At 39.7% G+C, this 26,141-nt stretch overlaps 2 protein-coding genes across 2 annotated transcripts in view; one reads left to right on the top strand and one right to left on the bottom strand.

Moving 5' to 3' along the window:
* LOC111867957 (zinc finger protein ush) overlaps positions 1–6,071 on the top strand; it is a 50,697-nt gene extending 44,626 nt beyond the window's left edge. Inside the window, exons 8-10 of the mRNA XM_023858203.1 lie at positions 406–1,851; positions 2,945–3,187; positions 4,115–6,071. Of these exons, the coding sequence (XP_023713971.1) occupies positions 406–1,851; positions 2,945–3,187; positions 4,115–4,894 (2,469 nt within the window). The 3' untranslated portion in view covers positions 4,895–6,071. The remainder of the gene's footprint in view (positions 1–405; positions 1,852–2,944; positions 3,188–4,114) is intronic.
* An 8,111-nt stretch (positions 6,072–14,182) lies between these two features.
* LOC111867970 (probable RNA polymerase II nuclear localization protein SLC7A6OS) lies at positions 14,183–25,028 on the bottom strand. The gene is made up of 6 exons (XM_023858234.2): positions 24,830–25,028; positions 23,789–23,920; positions 18,912–19,058; positions 15,437–15,681; positions 15,069–15,121; positions 14,183–14,493 (listed from the first exon to the last, which is right to left on the bottom strand). Exons 1-6 carry the CDS (start codon positions 24,971–24,973, stop codon positions 14,273–14,275), a joined length of 942 nt encoding a protein of 313 aa, XP_023714002.1. The 5' UTR covers positions 24,974–25,028; the 3' UTR covers positions 14,183–14,272.
* Positions 25,029–26,141: the final 1,113 nt, after the last annotated feature.

Genomic DNA, 26,141 nt, shown 5'->3' with positions numbered 1-26,141 from the left:
AATGGCTCTGAAGATGCAGGCAACAGGTTGCTCCTAAGTGTGGGTACTCCTTTAGTGTATTACATGGTGTCACATCCCAGAAAACTGTAATCTAAATATTCACTGCCATGAGGCCTCAAATAATAGATCATTCTTACTGCTTACCAGTAGGCAGGTGGTTAAATTTAATTCCTTTGAAATAAGTTTCCTAGTTAATACAGTGTTTTAACATAATGAATTTTTCAGAATTTAAAATCATTGTCAGTGGGCAATGTCATTTAAACAGAGGGATTTTATGAGTTAAAAGATCTGTATAGTGATGCACATCTGTATTTTATTTTCAAGTTTATTTTTTTCTTGTTAATCAAAGCCACTTTTATTCTAATCATGGAGGCGTCATGCAACTAATGTTTACACTTGTTTTAGGTTAAGGCAACGGTGCCAGCTCGAACAGGAACCAGCAGTCGATCTGCACCTCGTAGTGAGACCACTGGAGATATATCCACACCTCTGGATCTAAGCATGAGGCGTTCCTCAGAAGGCAGTGGGGTTGGAGACATTGTAGTGGACCTGGACAGTGACCAGGACTCTCGAAGGACATCACCTGCCCTACTTCCACCACCACCACCACCTCCTCCACCACCACCACTGCCACCGCCCCCACCTCCACAACTCAGTACAGCAGCGCAAGATGAAGAAGTGGAAGTAGATGAAGGTGAAGACATTGTGTGTGCACCGTCCATCCCCTCCCTCCTCCTTTCAGCTTCCTCAACATGCTCCAGTCCTTCTCCACCACCATCTACCTCTCCAGTTTTGTCCATTTCTTCACAGTCCAACATGAAGCGGGGACCAGGATCTGGATCATCAGAACTTCCCGCCAAACGACCACGAACTGAGTCTGGAAGTAACAGTCCGAAATCCCAGCAGGCTTCACCAAAGTCACCACGCAGAGGAACGCCAAATGGTGTTATTGTGAACAACAGCAATGGAAAGAACAGTAGTCTGGAGTCAGCTACTGACAGCCAAAAGAAGGCACTGGCAGTGGCAATTAGTCACCACTTGAGTCAGGTAGACTCTACCAGCAATTTATCCAACTTGCTACTTGCTGCTGTTGCTGCATCATCTGTGCATCGAGAAGATGGAGGTAATGGGGCACCTGTCCTCAAATCCCCATCTGTATCTCTCGCTTTCTCAGGGAAAGCCTCAAGCAAGAACGCAGTGCTAACTAAAACTCCACACATTACCCCCATAATCCAACCTCCATTATTGCTACCAAACCCTCGGACTACATCTGCAGACCTGCTCTCCCCAGCCAATATCCTACCACTTCTCACTTCTGAGATGGCATTGAGGATGGCAACAGAAGCCGCTGCAGTTGTAGCTCCACCTCCACAGGTGCTTGTGAAGCAAGGGGTATCAAAATGTCGGGAGTGCAACATAGTATTTTGTAAGCATGAGAACTACATGGCTCACAAGAAGCACTATTGCTCAGCAAGACTGGAGGGTGGTGGTGGTGGTGGTGGTGATGGTGGCAGTGTTCCTAGTCCTCAGGGCGGAGTGCCCAGCTCTCCTTCAGGGAACACGTCCAACTCTGGGTCTCCACCCCACAGCAAGGACCATGGCAGGTCAGCTAGTCCGACTATAGGCAGCTCATCAGGTCAGCAGCAGCAAAGTCCGGTAGGGCAGAAGCCTCCAACACTGCTTCAGTTTATCTGTGCAGCCTGTGGCATCAAGTTCACTTCATATGACAACTTGACTGCACACCAGGCGTATTACTGCCCCAAAAGGACAGAACTGATGGCCAAAACTGCAGCAGAGACAGTGTCTGACAAAACGCCTGTCTCTACTGCACGCAAGTGTGTAAAGTGTAAGGTGAGTTCTTTGCACTGGATCATTAATGGCTTTTGTTACTCTGTGCAGTACTTGGTGGAACAGTATTATGGCCAAGAATGGACCTTTGAACAACTGTCCTTTAATTTATTTTCTCAAAATTTGTATTCTTCATAATATTTCATATTGCTAAAATGTAAATTGTTGATAACTGAGATGAGGGAAGAAGAGAAAGAATAGATTCAGCTCAGCAATTGTCCATAAAACAACAGCAGAAGGGTACCAGATATTTCACTCATACTGAACTTAATAGTGTAGGGGGTAGTTGATAGCAATTCTGCTTTATATTTTGGAAGCCTCATATTCTAATTTCATCCTACAGACCGGTTGTCCAGGCTATGGTTTTCCTCAGTTTTTCCAAAGTGATTTGATAGCAATGCTTTGAAGTAGGTTAAACACTTCTGTGTTCTTTGCACTACATTATTCATAATCATCTTTAAGAATGTAGTCTTCTGGGATGCATGCTACATAGTCTGGTAAATGAGTATGAATGTCCTCTGAAATGTTTGTATCTATCAAGTAGGCCATATGGCATCATATCCCAGAGAAGCATAGTCATAATATTGACCATGCAAGAGTCCCAAATATCATAATGATCCCGTTATTCAATGCAGTTGATCAATTTATTTGATGAATCCTCATGAAATCAATAAACATTGTGGTCTTCTGGGTTATGACATGTCTACTGATAGATGGTGCCTCACTCTTAAGGGTAAGAGGTTAGCCAAGTTGGGAAAGGCATTAGACTCTGTAGGATGGGAGGGGACTAATCATGGAGAATCAGAGGATTGGCCAGTAAATGAAAGCAGGAGGCCCTGAAAATGAAAATTTAAAAAGTGTCTGTGAATCTTAATGATGGGTGATACTATGGCTGCTCGTGTACCAGGTGAAAAGGGACAATGACGGTGACTCGTGCTGATTGGTTTAAATATGCGTAAGTATACAAGTAGCATAAATATTCTTACCTTTTATCAACGTTTATTATGGAAGATTATCATAGATTCTGCTGTATCTTTTGATGATTAAGATTGCCCACTTTTCCTGTAGCATACAGGTGCATTATTCTGACATACAGGTAGCAGTGCCAGGAGATCAGTTGGCAGCCCACCAGTGCTTTAGTGTTAGTGGTTCCAGTGGCTGGAAGTGCCCATGCTGTGATGTTGTGAGTCCAACAGCCAGTGCTGCTCAGAAGCACATGGACTCTCACAGTGGTGTGAAGGCCTTCCGTTGCATCATCTGTCGCTACAAGGGTAACACTCTTCGAGGCATGAGGACACATATCCGCATGCACTTTGAAAAACGTTCCACAGACTTACAGGTTTGTATCTGGGTGGAATACAAAAGTGCCCTACTGATTTGAAGTCTTCACATTGATCAGTATTAAGGCTGTGATATTCTGCGTTATGGTGCCATGTAGTTTTGTGAGTTCGTGAGGAATGTGCTGCCTTCATCATCAATACAGAAATGAAGGGTTGAGGGTGCATGTTCTCTGAGAAGCTACTTATGAAACTATGTGGTGTCATAACCCCCAGAAGACCACAGTTCTAATTTTACTGGTGAAGTTTGTGTGTAAGGATGTGTTTGCGCCCAAATCCGATTTTGTAAGCACTCGAGATGCACAGTGATAAATTTAATACTTCAGTCATAAGGACCTGGGATAGCTCATGCAATATGGAGATTAGTCTATTGGCTAGACAACTGAGGAATTGTGGTTCGATTTCCAGCAGGAACAGAACAGTTTCTCTTCTGCAAAGCACCAAGACCAGCTCTGGTAACCATGGTCTGCTACCTATGGGATGTTTCCCTAGAGGTAAAACAGCTGGGGCATGATACAGCTAATACTGAGATTAAGAATGTGGAGTTACACCTACATTCCCCCAATAAATCTTCATGGCATGGTCCTTACTTAAGCAGAGAGGCAATATTTATCTTCTGCCTTCATCATGCAATTGAACCAAACTTGCTGTGTTGCATAGAAACAAGGGGACAATATTTTTATTAGGTTCAACACTTTGTGTGTGAAATGTCCTCTCTGTCCAGAAATGTAGAAATTAAATGTCCTTTATCCCATAATTTCAGTAGATAAGGGGTTTTCTTATTGATTTTTTCAAACATGCAGTATACTTTCAGAAACCCAGTGCAAGGTTCCTCCAACAGTATGAATGCAGTTGTTCTCATGTTGGAAATCTTGTATTTGATCATGTTTTTCACATATCTTGCCTAAAACGGTCTTTCTGTTTCCCAGGAGGAGAACTTCATCTCCTGCATCATTGGTGATGAGGAAGGGTTTGGTAGTCAGCAAGCGGTAATTGTGCAGCCACCAGAAACTGCAGTCATAGAACCACAGATTGCAGAAGGAGGAGACAGTAGCCGTATAGAGAAGTTACACTTTTGTGACTTATGCAACTATAGTTCCACATACAAAGGCAATGTGGTGCGGCATCACAGGTTGGTTCACCTGCATGTGAAGCCTGAGCTTGAGGGTTCTTCCTCCCCTACTGATGTAAAGATGGGGAGTCCCAGGAATGTGTTTGAGGGAGAGGGGGCTGAACAGTGTGTGAAACAAGAGATAGTGACAGTGAAAGAGGAGGCTGGAGCCAGAGTGTATGTTGAGGACAGGGAAGAGGAGTATGTTGAAGTTGAGGAAGATGTCACAGTGGCACAACCCACAGTGAAGGCTGAACCTTTGAACATGATTTCTGAAGTGGATGAAATGGGAGGTGGCTCAGTTGATGACAAGTCAGGACTTGATACATCTCAACAACAAGATAGGGATTCTGGTGGTAGATTGTACTCTAGTGATATGGAAGCTCAGGACCAGGTTGAAGGTGACATGCTGGATGTACCCACATCAGTAGTGAGTAACAGCAAAAAGACAGGACCTAAGTACTGCAAGTCATGTGATATATCATTTAATTACTTGTCTACCTTCATTGCACATAAGAAGTTCTATTGCTCCAGCCATGCTGGAGAGAGCACAACTGGGGGTGAGGGCGGACAGACTGCAGAGGCCTCGGTTCTTTAAGATCTTTCAGTCGAGCAAAACTGATAATTGCTGAAGGTTTGCCTGGTGCATATAGCAGTCAGGGGTTCTCAGTTCTAGTCACAAATTAATATAGATTGTGATAACATATTTTGTGCATGAGTAATTTAACACTTCAATGTATTGATGTGGTATTACATTGCTATGTGTTGGACTCGGTTTCCAGTTCACATAACGCATCGCTACTTGTTTGATTTGTACAGAATCATCTGTAGGTTTGAAACATGAATGTCAGCATGTAGGACATGTTGTGGGTGAAAAATGACTTAAGCTTCAACTCTTACATAAATAGATAAAATAATAATAACAGTAATTCAGTTCAGATTAATTATTTATGTATGTGCTGAGTTCAACTCAACCGCCAGAGCTCAATTACAAAGGGCACCAGAATAGAAAAGGACAATAACAGAAGCAGATACAGGGACAAAAAACAAATATGCATATACACGAATAAGGAGAAAAACAAATCAGTTAGAAATACTTGTACTTAAACACGAATTTCTAAAGTTGTGTAGAGCTACAAACTGCATTGATGGCAGAAGCACATCTAGCTGAAAGACTGACTTGAGGAGCAACTGAACATAAAAAAAAATTCATGCATTTCAGAGGGGAAAATATTTGACTCAAATATGTTAGACATATAATTTTCACTTCCTGCATATAAACTGTCACTGTTGACACCAAAGGGAAAGAGAGCCATCAGATTCTACAATAAAAGCTGCCTCCATTTGTCCCAACATGACCATTTGGGCTGTCACACTTAACAGTATCTCTAAAGAAGGCTGGCACACCAACTACAGGGATATCAGAAGATTCAATTTGACAGGGGTTGAGATGCCCATAAAATGGAGCAGTTAAGCAGTCATGAAACCGTATTTCCATACTGCTAATTAAGATGAAGTAATCCTCATTGGTCAGTACATGAAATGAAGTTTAAATTTTGAATTTTGTCTTATGCCTTGTGTGTGGGCTTGCAAAACGTTTCTAATTCCTCCAGTAGAGATGTTTTAATATCTGGTCAGAACAACAGAGGAGAAATCTTTTTACAATAATGGGGAGAGACTAATAGTTCCTTGCCCCAGTCAAAAGGCCGCGCCATAGCTCATGTGGTTAGTTGCTGGCTTCCCACCGCGGCGGCCAGGGTTCGATCCCGAGTCTGGTCAAGTGGGATTTGTGGTGGACAAAGTGGCGCTGGGACAGGTTTTCTCCATGTACTTCGGTTTCCCCAGCCAATCTTCATTCCATCGGTTGCTCCACAATCACCGTCACCTGTTATCTGGGGCTGTTACAATAGGCCAGAAGTGGGCGCAGTACAAGGGACTTAATCCCACCCCACTAGCAATAAAAAAAGTAGTACTCCAGTCAAAGGGAGTTTAATTTTCAGAATAAATTTAATACAATTTCCTTCCTGGCCTTTGACTTGTTTGCTGTTGTGAAGCCATGACCAGCAGTCATGAGCATTTTTTCCTTCATTCCTTTCATTCTTGTTGGTTGCAGACAATATAAAATCAGTAGATACTACCAGATCCTAAGGAAGTGGGACACAGCCAAGTAACAGAGCATCTTTGTATATCTTCATTGGATCATTCTTCAGAGTTGCTCATGATGCCACATAGTGCCATGTCGGTGACTCTTGCTCATATGACACACTGGGTCATTCAGCCATGAAGATATTTTCCATTGTAACTTTCAAAATTTTGTTATCTTTGCATAACTGCCCACCTTCCTAAGATAATTTGAGAAATATATTAATAAGGTTCTCAATCATATTGTCCATACAAACACCATTAAGTCTGACTGCCTCCAGCTGAACACTAAGTGAATCATTCTCCTTCAGTTTAGGATGAAAAAGCTGTCAGGAAACACCATCTTCTATCCAGTCTCTGATGTCAAAGCATACCTGAGAGAAAAACTGGGAATAATTTCTTCCCTCATTGACCATATCTGCTCCACACAAGCCTCGCACTTTTGAAGGGACTCACTGTTTGTCATATAGAGAACATACTCATCACTCGGCTACAGTCAGGAAATATGAAACCTTGCACGGCATGTCCTGGTACAATGTAAAAACATTTGTTTTCATTAATATGCTGTTTCTTAAATATGGCAAGTATCCTTATAAGCAGTTATCATGCAGGAAAATCAAACCTGCAACAAGAGCCAGCAAAATCAGTTACTGCAGGTAGACACTGCAACCCAGCACAGAACAAACACATCTGCTCAGCTTGAAGGACGAGATAATAATGTTATGTTGTGATGATAATGGTGGTATAAAATGTACACATTTTCGTCTTCCTCTTTCTCTCCTCCTCCACCTCTTATTTTTCTTAAGGGTTGTTATGAAAATCATCTCTCTTCTTTCAGCTTGCTTCTTATCATGAAACATAGACCATATAACTGGCTAAAATAGTTAAAAAAATTCTAGAGAATTTGAATGATGGTTTAATATAATTTAATTGAATGTATTTGAAGATTTTGTGATAATACGGAGTCAGTTAACTTTATTGTATGCAAGATACTGATTTTGGTATACTAACAGAATTGTGAACCCCAGATAATGCTTATGGAAGTAATGTTATGCTAATGAAATGTAATATCTCATTTATATAATTATGTTTAAATGAAGATGGTAACTGAAGGTATTTTTGTTTTACCCCTCTCATGTATATGAAGTTAATAACTCAGTCCAACATTGTTGTTCAGTGGCTACCAGAAACACTTGAATACTCTTTAGAGCTAAAAAGAAAAACTCGTCCAATGATTGATGTCATCATTATTGTTAACTGTGTGCTCGAACATGAAATTAATCTACCCCCATGGTAATAATGGTGTACATACAGAAGGACAGATAGGTTTTTGGATCTAGTCCATGCCATATCAAGTGGTGAGTTCGTTTTGTTTTGAGTGGAGCTTGCTGGTAAGGTTAGCCAGGCTCTTAGAAATCAATCTTTGGCACTAGATGTAGATGAGTGATTAATGTCATTCCACTTTTGCTTTCTCCTCAGAGGAGGCAGCTATGTGGGTGCCAATGTTGAAGGAAAAAATTTCTTTCCCTGTTGGGAATCAAACACTAATTCCCTAATCATTCAGCTTGGTCACTGTACTGATACATTTCTTAATAAAGGTTGTTTTGAAACTGGTAAGTTCATGAAGCCAGCTCCACTCAATTCTGATGATGTGTGATTAGGTGATTGGGAAACGTTATAGTGCTCGAACACACTCGAATTTGTCACCACTTTTAAATCCCTGTAATGTTAGAATAATGTTGTATACGTACCAGAAGCACTGACTGTTATTAGAAACAGATTTCCATATATATATGGAAATGCGATGACATGATGTAGAACAGGGCTATTCAATTAGCAGTTCAGATCCAAATTAAGACCTCTTTCCACTCACAAGTAGATAAAATAATTAAGAGTTGTGGGACTTCATCATTATTTTTGACTTTATAAAATACTGAATATTCCTGCTCATGAATATCATAAACTGATTTGAAGTATAATTGTATACTTCAAGTGTCATACTAGTTTAATGAAAATATGGAACCTAAAGCATTAATCTCCCCCCAATCTGTGAATTTTGCCAGGTTGGTTTGTTCAACATACTAACAGAATAGCCCTGAAGTAGAATGTGAAAGAATGTCATACTAAACATGTTTTGTTCTTACAAAGAACATTACACAAATGAGTAAAACAATGTTTAATGCAATATTTAACCTGTAATAATGCAATTTTTAAGTTTATATGTTACATATATATAATAATAGTAATAATATTAATAATATAAATATCTCGATTTTTGTTCTGTACAGCGTCTCAAATGTTGCTATAGCAGCAAAATGGGAGAACCATACCTTGCTCGCATTTACAAAACGCAGCTGTTGTAGCTGAGTTTAGTTTTAAGTTTCTAATCTTTTTTATATAATAATTAATTACATTCCCTGGAAGAGTAATGTGTGTATTGTAGGAGTGCTGGGCAGGTATATCATGTCATTGTCTTTGTGGTGGCAACAGATATAATACCAACCCCCTCAGTCCAGTGGAGACAATAAATTATTTATTTGTAATTACTTGTGTTTTATACATCCTTTGTCTCTACATTTACCCTCACCACCTCACCACCATCTTCATCTGGGCCACTAGTGTTGACATACACTCTCTTCACGTTCCTTTGGGTGAGAGCTGAGAAGATATGTGGGCCCATTGGTCAGTGATACACAGAAAGGTGAAGGTCAGTTGAAGAGTTGCTCCCATATCACTTTCCTGCGTGCATTTAAATACCATCTAACTCCTCTGCACCCAGTATGCTGCTGTCCTAAATTATTCAGATTAAGTCATACAAATCAGAAATGTAAGTAGCCAATAATATTTTAGCTGTTCAGGAGGTTCTGTGATTAACTGCCCTGGTGTTCACCACCACCATAATGAAAGGTAGCCTATGAATTCCATCCATTTAATGGTTCCACAACCTGTTTCCCATTGCAGCATTAATAGTAGTGTTTTATCCACCTAAGGTAACATGGAATCAAGAGGAGTGTACGAGTATGTCTTATTTCTGTCAGTTTCTCCCAAATCTAGTGTTCTGTTTCCTGGTCTATGCGGCAACAACANATGTGATAGTGGTTTCCTATTTGTACTGATGTTTGCCCTCTGAGGATGGTCCACAGAGACCGAAACATGTAAGGGTGTTAAGTTTTTATGTAGTAAAAAACTTACAGGTCACATTGGACGGAGTAATTTATAATTTGTAATGTAAACTGTGTTTTCTGTTGGATCGGCCTGAGGGCTATATAACAAGGATCCTAGGCCAACTGAAAGAATAATTTAGTCTCTTGAGATGGCAGTTGAATGACTGAGATGAGATGCAAGAGAAGAATTACGCTGTGAAAAGAAGACTTCATGTGTGCTGTAGTTACAGCGAGACTGGTATAATTACTGTGTTGAAATCCGTTGCCAGGATACAACCAGTGAAGACTGAGAACCCTAGTGCGTGTGTAATGGTGAACTGTAAATTGTTTACATAGAGACAGTGCTGCATTACTTGTAGTTACAAGTTGAGTGTATAAATGCAATCCAAAAGCCTTCAGTAGTTACTAAAACACGTGACAGTATTGTAGCATGTAGACCTGTTGCTAAGTAATGACTCTGTAAATGACGGCCATTGCTAGGTAATGGCTGGAACAGATTCATAACACACCAGTGAACTAACTGCGAAGCGGTGTTCTCTATGCAGTCTGTGACAGCTACATGACACACCAACAGGATGCAAAGAATAAAGATAACAGAACTGTTGTGAGAGGTGTTATAAGCAGGACAATTCTTAGAGTACAGTTAGCTGTGAGACAGTTGCCAGCCAGTAAGGGTGTGAACATGGAAGCTGAGGGATCTGCAGTGTTGGAAGCCGTTACAAGACAACTGCTGAAAACACAGCATACTGGGAAGTCTTAGTACGTGTTGTAGTGAAGTGCCAAGCATGTGAATTAATGACAGCATTATAGTTACTTGTAATTATGATCTGTAAGTGTTCAGTAAATCCAGTCACACTTCATCACATGACAGTGTTATATGAAATTCTATGTCAGGTTTAAAATTTATGAATTGATTGACGAGCACAGGCACAAAGGTTTTCCACATACCACCATATAATTGCCATTGCAAGCACAATAAATTGGTTTGGCCCCCAGACAGAGATTACAGCAGCAGCATTAGTCAAAATGGGTCTGGAATGGAAACTTCAAAAAAATTTGAGAGGAATTATTGGAAAGGTTTGTATATTTATCTGTGTTGAGTACAGCGCAAAGGCTTCAAGTGTCACATAAAATTATTTCAATTGCTGTGTTTTGTAATATTGTGGTAGAGTGTAGAGTGGTACAAATCCATTTGCCCAAATTTCAGGTCATGCCACCATGGGAGAATTATGTGTGACATGCAGTGAAGCTGATGGAGAGCTGGGGAAGCAGAAACCTCTGTAGGAAGTAGGGAAGCCATGGATGCTCTTATTATTAGCCTTGAAGAGACCACCAAGGGAGATGATGATTCAGATGCCTAGCAAGTCCCACTTGGGTAAACACTGTGAATATTAAAAGCTTCACAGTCGTGGATTGATACCTGTTGCTATTCACTGTAGTCCTGGATTAATGGTAATTTATTGTACACTGTGAACAGAGATCTTGAAGCATTCCCAGCAGCAGAAAATAACTGTGAAATGTCATAGTGGTAAATCAGTTCTCCCTGTTTACATTTTGTATTTGTTTTACAATTGCTGTCAATGTGGTCATTATTCTGCAGTATGTTTCTTACAGTTTAAATCTCTTGCTTGCAGTGGAAGAAACACTTTGTGGTAGAGATAAGGGCACTGCTGCTACCATCCACATCACTAGGAACATCGCTTACATTCAGTAATTTTTTTTTCGTGCCAAGCATCAGGTAAAACCATGCAGCAGAACAGTTATAAGTGTGTTGATCTTCAAGTAGAAACATGACTGTCTTGTGGTGAGATAAAAAGGTAAAATTGTCCCTGTACTTAACTAATTAAGCACTATACCATGAAGGCGTATGGGGGAATGGATTTTCTTGACCTTTGCACTAGTTAAGAGGTGAGTGGTCAGCTTCATGCCCCGCCCATTTAACCCATGGGGAATGAGCCCTTTGATAGGCTGGGTGGGTCCCAGAGCCAGTCTGGATGATGAGAAATGAAAATTTTTGACCCTATTGGGACTCAAACTCCAACCCTTCTGTCACCCAGCCTGTAACCAGACACTATACCAACTACGTTATCCTGGTTCCTTGTGGGTGAGGTAGACTGAAAGTAAGGTTTGCTTGGACTAATTTCCAATAATTCTAACCAACATCAGACAATTTCTTATGGTCTATTCTTTGACTATAGGATAAGATGAATTACCGATTCAATATAGCAACTACTCTCTCAGTGAAGATATTCAGAGTCGCATGTTTTAGCTCTAGATGCCTCTACTGCATTTTTCCTGCTCCTTGCCAAATTCTGACATAAGTTAGCCACTTCTGCTGCACAGTTTATAAATCTTTATACTCAAATTTTATGTTTCTTAGGAATGTACTGCTCAAGACTAACTCTCCCTCTATTGTAGTCCTTATCAGTCTTGCATGATTCCTTCATTATTCGTTGATTCATGTAGAAGTAATAATGTATATAGTATATATATATATAGTATATGTATATAATACACATATATAGATGTTCAAAAATGGACTTTTAATTTTTCAATGTGCTTTGACATTGTGTTATTATACAGCTGAAATAAATGTGTATCTTGTATACAGTCACATCAGGAAGTCTGTTGTCCTTGTGAAATTTGTCTAAATATCGGTTGGGCTCATATTATTTATGAGGCTCTCCAAACCAACAGTTGTGTCACTTCAGTGAAGATCAGAAAGATGGTAATTGGTGGCCATGGCTATTTGCACCTGCTGATTGGTGTAGTCTTTGGTCACATGGGGTAACTCTTGCATCCTCAGATTACTAAAAACTTCAGTGAAAGATGGGATGTGCCCAAAATTCCAAACATGCTGTGCTTTTGACCGAATTGTATTATGCTGGCTTACCCTCACATTACAGTTTTCACTCACTTCATCAAGGTCACTTTCGCTGACATATCAGATTGCTTCATCAGTCATTCTCCAAAATGAGTTCTTCTTATTCAGTATCATGAATATTAACAGACATATGGTCTTAGAATGTATCATGGGCTTATGCTTCCTGGCCACTTGAGAAAAAGCTGCAGGTGGATAACCTGCACTATATGACAGTTCCTCATCACTCACAGAGTTCAAATTTCTGTAGTTTTCCACTTGCCCAGTTTTGCTAATGGTAGTATATGGTTTTATATATCTGTGGATTGGAATTTGTATACAGATGAAACAAATCAAGGGCTTCCACACCAAGAGAATCACATTTGCTGGTGGAAGGGTTGCAGAGGCAACTCATTTCCCATAAAGACATTATGGTTTTGTTAGTACTCTTTAGGAACATAATCTCTGCAATTTGCATGACAGTGCTATTATATGCAAATTCTAAAACCAATGTTTTACAGTATTCAAAAAATGTATCAGAATCTGTTCCCAAATCATTATATACAGTTTATTTAATCTATTAACCTTTAAGAGAATAAGATCTAAAATGTGAATGGCTAAAGAAGGTTAAAAGTTTCATCAAAACTATTTGTAAAGTTAAAAACATTTTGTAGAGAAGTAGCAGATGAACATCCAGTAACTTCAACAAAATAAGCTAATAATAAGTAATACAAAAGGATATAGGATGCAAATTATTGGTGTCTTAGAGAAGAATATACAGTGTGTCCACAAAGTCCCTTTGGGGTTTTGAAAAATTGTGGCACGCAAACAAATTGAGCTAGCCACATGCGGTTTGTGGCAGATCATAGTGGAACTCTGGAAGTTTTCTTCTGCCGCCAACAAATGGCATAAGCAGCCATCTTTACATTTCTCAGTCAGTTGTTTGTGAAATGGCGACTATGCAGGATGGCTTTTTGGGACAAAATCAGTCATCCAGACTCAACAAAATTAATGCGCACAGTTCAATAAGCACTCTCTGAGTGACAAAGCAATAAGAGACTGGCAACGGCGCAATGCAGTACCACAAATTGAGCACTTACAGCCACACATCATTTTGCAACAAGATGGTGCTCCAACGGTACCCACATTCCTAGATGGGTCTTTTCCAGGAAGATGGATCAGCAGAGATGGTCCAATTCCTTGGCCTCCACGTTCACCAGACGTAACACCACTGGATTTTTTTCCTGTGGGGTTATGCCAAGAGCAGTGTGTTCTGAACACCAGTTAACGGACTTGATGACCTGAAGACCAGTATCAGGAATGCGATCCTGGCTATTCCAGCGGACATGCTCCACAGAACATGGCAAGAGCTCAAATATCATCTGGACGTTCTCTGTGCTACGAGGGGAGCCCACATCTAGGTCTACTGAGGTCTGTAAAAAACTTCCCAGCGTTTCACTATGATCTGCCGCAAACCGCATGTGGCTAGTTCAATTTGTTGGCACACCACAATTTTTCAAAACCACAAAGGGACTTTGTGGACACACTGTAACATATGCACTAGGCATCCATGAGCATAGAATTAATATGTTAAAAAAAATTATTTAACATACAACAGTTTTAGGAGAAAATAAGCATTTAAAACTAACTTGCACAGATAGTGTGACACCTAAGGATGGTCTGAAATGGACTAAAACATGTATGGTCAATAATACCATGGGACAGTTAAAATATTTTTACTTCTTCAGAATATATTTACAGAGCTATACCTATTATCTTTGAAAAACAAGCATACCAAGATATGTACACACTACATGAATCTCCTTGCAGGATCATCTTCCTCTTCATCACTGCTACACTCCCTATCATTCACATCATCTTCAGACTCCTCCTCGTCAAACATTTCAAGCTTCATACGTGCCTTATAACGTGCATATCCCTCCCCATACAGTGCCACATCTTGTGGATCCACACTTGTTCCATATATGAGATCTTCATCTGAATCATCACTTGACAGTTCCTCTCCCTCACCTGCAACAAATTTGTGCCTCAATGACTCTTTTTAACAGCTCAGTGCACAAAACTGATCTACTAACAGTGTGTATCACAATCTTGATGCTTCAAATCTCCAATCAGTAGGCCATTTTCAGCCCACTTTTATTTATTAAGGATAGACTATTTGTTTGTAAGTTCATCAAGTTCTCTCTCTCTCTGTTTAAATATAACCTGCTACATCCTCCCTAAACCCTTAATTAGATGAGGACTTTTCACATGAGACTTGAAACATTTCTTAAGTCATGTAAATATTGTGTGCACTTATATGCCCCTTAGAAGCTGTCAAAGTAACTGATAACTTGAGGGTGTTTTCTCTGTTTTAAAGCTAAACTGTAAGGAACTTTCAAGAAGACTTTTTTGATGCTATATCATTTTACTACTTCCATCTCCACTTAGAAATTTTCACGTGTATTTTCCTATATGCAAATAAACAGCCGCCTGTCCTCCAGCTCTCAAAAGGACAAAACTGAAACTTGTTTTATGCGAACTCCAAGATTTTTAAGTACTATGAAAAGGATTGTGTAAATAGTGATTAAGGTTGCTTTACTTACTGAGATTCAAGTCCCCCATCTGCATAGTCATTCTCATGTCATCTATAGAAAGACTGAAAACAAAAATTAACTTGGTTAGCTGATTATTTGATGATGATGTATACACTGCTGACATTATCTACCTACAAATCAGAGTGATAGGATAATTCTGAATGCTGACTCAGGAGTGATGTGAGAGTTATCAGTTTTGATTTATTGCTAGGTGCCTAATTAATCACATTCCATGTTGATCCCAATGGGCAGTAGCTAAACAGCTGACAATAAAATGAAAATTATTCATCTCATTTTAACAAACATTATTAGAAAACTTCAAACCTTTACTTCGAAATGGTCTGTCATACCAGAGAACAGAAATGAATTCTACAAACCTGTGATCTGAATCAGGATAGTCATTGCGCCAGTTGTTCTCATCATTGGAATCTTCATCCTCTTCTTCAGGTGACATGTCACTTGAATCTTCAGGATCTTGATACTCCCAGTATGACTGTGAAAGTGGGTGAACACTCAGGTTGTCCAGGTCAACAAGCCCTTCACTCCCTGCCACGCTGGTGTAGTACAGATCATACACATATCCTGCATCTGGCCTGTTGTCACCGCCAGGAGCTAGCTCTGGCTGGTAAAGCAGTATTTGTTGTATTAAAATTACATAACCTCAAAATTATATCAAAAGCTAAGTCAACTGAAAGCGGCCTCCGTAGTCTAGAGGTAACGTTCCCACCTCATGACTCATAGTACGCGGGTTCAAATACCCGGCGGAAGTCGTCGAATTTTTAAGGGCGGAAAAATTCTGGGAGCAAGTCCTCAGGGAGGGACTTTAAGCCGTGGGTCCCATGTCGTAGCTTTACAGCACGTAAAAGAACCTCATATCTCCAAAGGAGGTCACTGAGCCAAATTACGGACGTTTCCCGCCCAACAGCAGTCTCTNAACTAACTAACTAACTAACTAAGTCAACTGAACTAAAAACTGTCACACTTGAACCCCAATTTCTTTTTTGCTCTGCCAGATTTAAAGAAGCTGTCATTTGAGTTACTGAGGTACAGCACTGTATATGAGCACACTGACAGACTGCATCCACTTGGTTTCAGAATGTGCTTTCTTTTTAATTAAGCTATTTTCATTGTCATAAGGAATGAATTCAGAAACCTTGAATGTAATGGCTTTTATAATACTGCTGGCCATTACCACAGGCTTCTCTGCTGATCTGGAGCACCTATCTTGTTCTGAAAGCCATTTAACCTCTACTCAGGTGAACAATACACTTTTCTAATCAGATATTCTATGGCATTGTGTCAACTGCAGAAGTTATATCAGATGAAAAGGTAGTTACAAACTAGAAAGAATGTGGGAAGAAACTGTCAGGGACTTTCAAAGTTATGTTTTAGCATTTTCCTGGATCAATGAAAGAAGTCACTGAGAATTTCTATTGCTAGCCAGGCACTGGCAAAAACACAAACCAAGCATTTCCTGGACGTGAAGCTCATGTGTCATTGTTCAGCTAACCTGCTCAGTGAGTGGACTGTTGTGGCCAGGCTTTAGTCAAAGCCATTCAATTTGGTAATAAATGTATGAATACAGTGTCAGTGTGGAGCATCATTTGCAATTATTCAGCAGTCATTCATCAAATAAAATTTCTGATACATTCCATTTATATGGCTTTAATGCATGTTGAGCTCCATAAATAATACTCGCAGTATCAAGTTCTTTGTGATATTAAGCACCAAGTCTAATAAACTATCTCTCCGAGTGCTACAACAGTATCCTGGACATTATTAGGAATAAAGTGCATGGGAAGATTTTCATTTCTATTGATGAGACCTGCGATACGGAGGCGTGCTATGTGGCAAACGTCATCATTGAAACCTTGGAAATTGATGGACCATGTGAAGTGTTTCTGCTCATGAGTGAGGTCCTGGAATCCGTAATCATTCCACAATTTGTAAACTCTTTGACTGGTCCATGTTTCTACCGTGGCCAGGGGGTATACGACATGACGTCATCTTGCTTTTTGTGACTGATGTGGCCCCATATATTTTAAAAGCAGGCAAGTCAATAAAATTGTTTTATACAAAATTGGTGCATGTTACTTGCCTAGAACATGCACTGCATGGAGTGACGGATGAAGTGAGATCAAGATTTCCTCAAGTGGATGCTCCAGCTCATAAAATACAATATAAATCTATGGCTCCTCGTGTTCCACTGCCCCCAGAACCCATCATTACAAGGTGGGGAAAATGGATTGATGCTGCAATTTACTATTGCGATCATTTTCAGGTAGTGAAGTACACTGAAGAACGTTACAGTATATTCAATAAAGACAGAAGATGTGAGGGCAATTGAAGCTGCTCAGGAACAGTTCTCTCGCAGCAAAATGGAAGGACAGCTGGCCTTCATAAAGGCAAATTTCAGTTCCTTGATGGAAGGAATAAAACGCTTAAAGGAGAAGGAGCAAAGCTAGAAGATTCGCTCGCTCTTGTGAAAAAGAAATAGCCAGTGATTTGGTACACTTCAAGTACGCTCCCATTGTGTCTGCAGATGTGGAAAGGAGTTTCTCAAAGAATAAGAATGTGCTGTCGGACAATAGGCGCTCATTCACCTTCGAGAATCTCCGCATGTTAACTGTCATCTATTGTAACTCTGAATGAGGTGACACTTAAATATTGGAATATATACCGTATATGTACATTTGATAAGCATTCCAACACTGTAGAAAAAATCATATTAAAACATTTAGCTTCAAATTCAATCATATATTGCTTAATTTTCAACATAAAAACGAGGACGAACTTAAAAGAGTAACGATGAGTTCACAGTGTTAATAAAGATTAAAAATACATTTTAAAACAATTAGTACATTTTCCATGACATGATACATTTTATGTTGTTTTTTAACTTTTAGGTAATTTTTCTGGATTTTTAGGTCATCAAAATCTGGGCCCTGGTCATAATGGTTCTCTCCCCGCTCAGACATCTGCACTCCACAACCAAGTGTCCACATTGATGCAGGATATGCCTATTTCATGACACAAAGACTGTCGTGTAGCAATTTTAGGTTTGTCCAAGTACAGTTAAAATTTCTATCTTCACATGAAGTTCTGAATTGCAATGGTAGAATGGAACCTTAAGTCAAGGCATTGCGACAGCTCATGTCATCTCGAATTCTTTTGTAAAAGCTGTTAATTAAAAAAAATGGATTACTAGATTACAACATGTAAAATATTCAAATATATCCCCAATTTTATATATCTCGCATGACTTGAATGTGGAAAAACCATTCCAAATATTATCTTAAGGCAGAAGCCTTCATAGATGCTAAAATGTAGTGTCAGGTGTTTATGGATGACTACAGACAGGGTATGGATTGGTGAAGAGATTTATTGAACACTTTGTACGTACGAATGAGAACTACAAGCAATTAGAGAGCTATTGCTGACCTACACATTTTACAAATCACTACAGGACACACTAATCCTCAGTCTTTTACAGTCTTCCCTAGTTGCTGCTTGCTAATAGTTCTCAGCAATGGAGATTCTTCAACTTCTGTGCTCACTCCGTTGCCCACTGCTCCACATGTCCTGGCTAAAACATCTCAGAATGGACCCTCCTTAAGGCACCAGCTTCATTAGGGAAAAAAACATAATCCTTCTAAGATAGCTTTAATCTTCTGTGTGTAAAGAGTGGCTGGCAAGTAAGACTGCCAATCTCACTGCCATCTGTGAGCCGACTGTCTACAAAATGCGAGTGCCTCGACATCTCACAATCCTGTGGGCCTCCTTGGCCTGTTACGAGGATAGCCTTATGCTTTATCGTAGCTTTACTACTTCAATTTCTGTACGAGCACTAACCTGTGATTGTGAAGACACTGGATTACTTTCTTGTCCACTAACAACATCAAGAACAGTAAAAGGTATTTCATCTTCATTAGAAACTTCAGTTTCCTTTTCGGTTTCAAACGCATCCAAATCCTTCAAAGCTCGGAAGCAGTTCACAACCTGAAGTGGATTATTAAAACCATAACTATGTTATCACATGCAAGTTTATAAAAACAAAAGGGGTTCTCAATTCAGTTGCAGCCAAAATTATGAAAGCTTCAGTCACAGTATTCCACTTCCCCTGTCAGAATTTGAATCATGAATCTCCTCAATATGGAGAAGGTATTGTGTCCACTACACTATTCATTCAGGTTTTATTCTTCACTCAGTAAATTCAATTTTATGTGGTACAAAAATTTCAAATCTGTGGATAAAAGATAAAAATGTGTTTCTTAACTGATGAATTGCTAACTATATTAATGATACTTTTTAATTGTAGGAAGGCTAATTCAGAACAAGTGCTTATAATAGTGTTTACTACAAATAAATTTTCTAATTAATAAACTTAATAACTTTAATTTTCATTTCATGCGTCCTGTTGTGTTACAATATACAACCTCTTTATTACAATCATCACAACACAACTAATATCAAGATCAGTGCCTAGTTTCAGCTCTGCTACATGTTTCGGCTATTAATAGCCATCAGACGAATACATGGTTAACATATATACACCACTGAACTGCAGTACTAGTAAAATTGGAATGAGTCATTGTATACATTCCCTACAGAACGGACAATACTTTGTAACATTAGCACCAACTAAACAATTAACATTAATTTACTACATCTACAACATGAGCCTCCTATACAATTTTATATATACAAAATATAGAATATTCCAATTTGTCCGTGGGAACGCAACAAAATTACAAAACCAACGACTGATTCGATGATATAAAACATCAATTTAAGAATTTTATTCTTGTTTTATATAATCTGATTTACTGTATTTCACATCATGTGTTTTATATAATTAACAATATTGTATCGAATTTTACTAGTACTGCAGTTCAGTGGTGTATGTACGTTAACCATGTATTTGCCTGATGATGGCTATTATTAATAGCCGAAACTAGGCACTGATCTTGATATTAGTTGTGTTGTGACAGTTGTAATAAAGAGGTTAATAACTTTAAATTGACAATNTGAGGCTTTCACGGCGGTGACTATGAAGAAAGCAGTCTTCTGGGATTTGGCACCGTGTATACACGGTGCCAAATCCCAGAAGACTGCTTTCTTCATAGTCACCGCCGTGAAAGCCTCAAATCTTATGAACAGATATTCTTCAACATATGAAATTCATTCTATCATAGTACCACTGTAAGGGCCACATGGTAGTACAGTTGGTTAAGGCACTATACTACAAGCTGAAAGGTCATGGGTTCGATTCCTGATGAGTTCACTGGACTTTTCAGTTAACCTAATCCTTCCAGCCACACTATGGCCCTGGGGTCGACTCAGCCTCTAACAGAAATGAGTACCAGGAATTTTGCTGGGGGGAGGGGATCTATGTATGTATGTATGCAGTGGGCCATAAAAACCAGCCCCCACACTGCGACTTTCAATGATCTATTGTGCTTCTCCTTGGATTAGCCCTTTATTAATCCTACACTTTTAATAAAGTGTAGGACCCTGCTTATGGGAGTGTCATAAAAGTCACTTGGTTCCATAACAAACTGACCCAAGTGACACAATCTCAAATAAGCTATGGCCTCACAATCACATAAGATGTGTGTGACTGATTCCTTTTCTTGTAGGCACCTTTCACAAGCTGCGTTATCTATCAGTCGCAACTTGAAAAGGTGTCCTTTTAGGTGGCAGTGTCCGGGAAGTAATCCTACCACCCATCTTAACTGATCTCTGTTTAATTTCAACAGATCCTTCCTTCTTCTGGCAGAGGGTCCTGCTATAAAACCCTTTGCCTGTCAGAGTCCAATTATGGATTCCCAGTATTTTTTATGGTTTCTATCTGTCTAGTCCCTAATCGCTTTTTTGGCAACTCCAATTGAGATGAAGCAAGCTGGTTCAGGTCCTATGAACAGCTGTTCAGAGCCTGTTCTTGTCAGTTGATCTGCACTTTCATTCCCAGCAATATCCTCATGACCTGGCACCCATATCAGTTGTGATGTCTCACCAGTTGTTTCCTGGGGGGTAAAGGGTGGCCGGCACTTAAGGTTGACCTTACCGCCATCTGTGAGCTATCTAGAAAATGTTGGAACCTCGACGTCTCACAACCCTATGGGCCTCCATGGCCTGTTCCAGGGATAGTTTTACCTTTTACAGTACCACTAAAAATACGAGGGGGTACCCAAAAGAAACCAAACTTATTTTTTTTAAACTTATTTATTCAAATTTTAAGCACAAACCTTCAATTCCCTTCAAAGTACTCTCCACTTACACTAATACATGTGTCTAGTCTTTTATTCCATTTTTCAAAACATTGTCTAAATTCATCTTTTGAGATGCTTGACAGCGCCTCTGTCGTTTTTTCCTTCACCTCAGCAACATCAGCAAAACGCTTTCCTTTCATGTCTCTTTTCATTCGAGGAAACAAAAAAAAGTCGCACGGGGCAAGGTCGGGTGAGTATGGAGGGTGAGGAACAGGGGTCATACCATTTTTGGTCAAGAATTGTCGTACAGACAGGGCTGTGTGAGCAGGGGCATTGTCATGATGGAAAAACCAGTCACCCAACTGCCACAAATCTGGCCGCTTCCGCTGCAAACTGTTGCACAATCTTTTCAAAACTTCCAAGTAGAAAGCCTGGTTAACTGTCTAACCCTGCGGAACAAACTCTGAATGGACGACTCCTTTCACATCGAAAAAACAAATCAGCATTGTTTTCATGTTTGATTTCACCTGACGAGCTTTCTTGGGGCGAGGCGAACTTGAAGTCTTCCACTGGCTTGATTGTTGCTTTGATTCAGGATCGTAAGCATAGCACCAGGTTTCATTGCCGGTGATAATTTTTGAAAAAAAGTTTTGATCATTTCGGGACTCTTCTTTCAAAGCACAGCATGCTGCCACGCGACCATGTTTTTGTTCAGCAGTCAGCAGTTGTGGCACGAATTTCGCAGCCACCCTTTTCATTCCCAAATCTTCTGTCAAAATTCGCTGAACTGAGCTCCAAGTCACTCCCGACAGCTCCACAATTTCTTCAATGGTCCGTCGTCGATCTTCCTTGATGATTTCACGAATTTTTTCAACATTTTCATGTGTTCGGGCCGTGGAAGGACGACCAGAACGAGGTTTGTCATCAATTGACATTTCACCATTTTTGAAACGGGAAAACCACTCAAACACTTGAGTTTTCCCCATAGCATCGTCCTTGTACGCCATTTTAACATTTCAAGCGTTTCTGTTCAACTTTTCCCGAGCAAAAAGCAGAATTTCACCGCCGCACGCTGTTCACGAAAATCAGCCATTGCAAAAACGACGATCACACAAAACAGTTGTCACTATAAACTCTGCTGAAACTAGTCCTTACCTTCTGAAGCAACGGTAGTTGGCTTATCGACTCAGGAATGTTAGCTCTATGCGCTCATAGCGGCAAAACGCGGTACTACAAAAGCTCTGCCCACAAAAAAATTAGTTCGGTTTCTTTTGGGTACCCCATCGTATATTGGAATTAAAATTATTCTTAGTATTTACAAATTAGACTTAATAAACAACTCAAAATTGTTAGTGAAAACATGATTAACCATAAGGACAAAAGTAGTAAGGTATATTTACAAATGGTATAAACACTAGGCAATGACAGTGGAAAACATTTATTGAAAAGTAATTACAAAACTGGACTAAATGAATGCAGATAGGATCCTAGTCATGAGGATTTTTATGGTGGTGATGAATTTTAAGGGAATTATTGGGCAACTGAAGGGCAATTAAACACTAAAGTAGGATCCTGTTTGTGGAGTTTTTTTTATTGGTAGCAGGGTGGGACTAAGTCCCTTGTACTGCAGCCACTTCTGACCTATTGTACCAGCCCCAGATGTAGGTGAGGGTGGTTGTGGAGCAATTGGGGGAATGAAGATTGGCAGGGGAAACCGAAGTACTTGGAGAAAACCTGCCCCAGTGCCACTTTGTCCACCACAAATCCCAATTGACCAGACCCGGGATCGAACCCGGGCTGCCGCAACGGGAAGCCAGCGACTAGCCGTCCGGGCTATGGCGTGGCCATATTGTTTGTGGAGTTAGTCACTGGGTGACACACATCCTGTGTTGAGATCACCAATGCTGTGTAAAAATTCATTCAAATTTTTTAACCAGTTGACTGATTTTCAGGAATCTTAGTATGAATGTCTTGCCACTGAAGCCCATTTCCTACAATTAGTAACAGGAACTCTGTGAACACATGAACTTGTGAGAACATGAACAACACTTAATTTAGGATTCTGATATACTTTTTTCGAAATAGGTCTTAGAAAAATATGTGACTGTCTTACAGATAATTACCTGGTAGAACATTAAAATAAATAAAAGTATTATGAATAGTTTCTGTAGCTATCAGTTTGATGGTGATAACTAAACTGAATCACTAGCAAGTGAAATTTGGTATGGAGACTGATGATATATTCACCTACATATTATACGTGAAATACTGCTTGTAAGTCAGCATTTACAAACGTGGCTACTTAACACTCTCAATATACATGAATCTGTATTTAAATATTAAGTTCTTCACAAAAATGCCGATGCTGATAGCAATAATACATCTGTAGGACTATAGTATATCTATGCAGTAGAGAAATAGGCAACGAGTTAATGCTCAGAATTCCTTTTAATATGGACCATCAATTATCCTTAAAATAATTTAATATTATACTAATAAACACTGTATATCATTAACCTTAAGTCTGTTTTCTTGTGCCAGATGTCTCATTTCTCTTCGCAACTTTCCAGTCACATCAGGTTTGTTTCTCCTTCCACGTTTATTTCTATTTTGTGTCAGGATTTTACCAATATGTGATGCCACATCTTCCTGAAAATGCATAATTGCCATGAAATTAAAAAATAAAATATACATTGTATTCCTCTTACCATTATACTATTTTAATTTTGAATAAATTCTGTTCTTAATGAGTAAGTTGAAAATGTTTTCCCTAAAGAAGAAATGTTATGTTACAGCCATGCATGAAAATTATTTGCATACTAGTCCAGACTATGTTTTAGTTTTTGTGATGGTTTTAACATTCACTTCAACATATGGAGCTCACAAGACAGAGCATGCAGTGTATCATAAAACATACACACCAAAAGACTATAAAAACAAGTACTGTGTTAAGAATTATGTATCACAGTAATAAAGAATGAAATTCAGACCTAATACAGATCCCCCACTGTTGACAACATTCCTCCTACTACATAAGCTACTTGTTAAGCTTTGCAGAATTGTAATTTCTCCTCCAGTAAAAAAGTAACTGATGTGTTCATCAATGATATTCCATGAGCAGTTCACAAATCATCCTACCTTACCCAACATTATCCAGACTGTCACTAAATTTAGGTTTGATTACCATACCAAAAACAAACAAGTCTCGTCTTCTGTATTGTAGGAGTTTATATGTATTTTAGACGTTATTAAAATGTTCCACAAACATCCCCAGTGAGGATGCATGATAGCTGCCACTGAAATTCAAGGCTACGCACTGCATATCGTGAGTTCGAGTCCTGGCAGAGGCGGCATTTCTATAATTGCCACAACGTTCAGAATGACTATGACAACCATAAAACCTGTCAAATGGATATCAGTACTTAAAACGGCAATTCTGTGGTCATAAAGCAAGGAACTCGCTATAAACGCCTTCATATCGTAATCCTTTATCGTGGAAAAATTTGTTTACATTATTTTACTCTTGGGCACGTAGGTAGATAAAAAGTATTTATTTACCCGATTTTTTACGGTCCCCGCAAACTTAAACACTGGTGTGATTTGAATTTCATCATCTTCTGACTTTCTCTTCTTACAAGTAAGCACCAATCCTTCAAGAGGTTGCTCATCGGCACGACGTTTTAACCTTACAACAGCAGCCATATTTCAACAACACCACACTGTTACAAACGGTTAGATGTGCTGACTATTTAAGATATCCACGGTAGATGGCTCGTGTTACGCTGCCGCGCAAAGAATATGTTGTAGTTCAAACTTTCACCACATAGAATTGTCATTACATTTCTAGAGGGCAGCATATATACTCAGCCAAACGTAATGAAAGCTCGATATCCGTTAGACCTATTTCGGTTCCTAACATTTTCATCACACCGCGGGCGATATTAAATTTACGGACAAACTCTGAATTATGTTTCTTTGTTTATTTCTCCTAAAGGCCTACCATTCCAGATGTTTACTAGCTGTCGTGTAACAAGACTTCGAGGAGTGTATTCTTGCGACGTCACTTTACTACGCAACGCCGTAACTGAAATTCAGGTAACTATAACTCAAAATGCTGAACAAATCGAACTCTCCGTGCTGGCTTCCACTGTCTTCTGTCTGGCTTCTACTGGCGTCTACTGCACACTGGCTCTCTGTTTCGGCACAACACACACTGTTCACTCTCAAAGTCAAAGTCAAAGCCATATTGCGACTGACGACCAGTCAGTCAGTAAGTCTTGGTATCGAGCACCCTCCTGGGGACCATGACCAGATATTTATTTCTCCTCGACTGTTACGGTCTTGTTTCTGTGGGGCGCCCTCTCTGACGAGAGGATGGGTCTGTCTTTTATATATGCTGCTGGCCCTTGCCAGCGCAGTGTTTCTCGGGTCCTAGTCCGTTGGGACTTGCGACCATATTTTGCTGTCTCATATTTGAGACTTCCCTTTTCGTCGCCTGTTCACTCTCAGTCCTCAGCTGGCTTCTTATACTGTTCCCTGTTGCCCTAGCAGCGTCGGCGCCCACTATTACGTCACAGCGGGAAGTGTTTACGGGCCTGTTGCCCCTAGCAACAGCAGCGGCTCCTGTGCTGTTACGTTACCGCGGCGCAACGTTACTGACAACGCGTGTATTATTGCGTCGCGCTGAGTCCACGATTCCCAACAACAGCATTTCCCACAAGTGTTTAACTCTCTTTCGCATTGATGATCTTTTTATAGTCACTGAACTAAGCTGTTGTATATGAATTAGATTAGTTAGTTAGTTAGTTATTGGAGAGGGTGGGTTTCCCCATGCACTTAGACCAGTATTGGTCCATTGTGCTTCCCTCTA

Source organism: Cryptotermes secundus, unplaced genomic scaffold (genome assembly GCF_002891405.2).
Source record: "Cryptotermes secundus unplaced genomic scaffold, Csec_1.0 scaffold337, whole genome shotgun sequence".
Classification (NCBI taxonomy): domain Eukaryota; kingdom Metazoa; phylum Arthropoda; class Insecta; order Blattodea; family Kalotermitidae; genus Cryptotermes; species Cryptotermes secundus.
The sequence above is the reverse complement of the archived record's forward strand: the minus strand, read 5'-3'. Positions and strand labels throughout refer to the sequence as shown.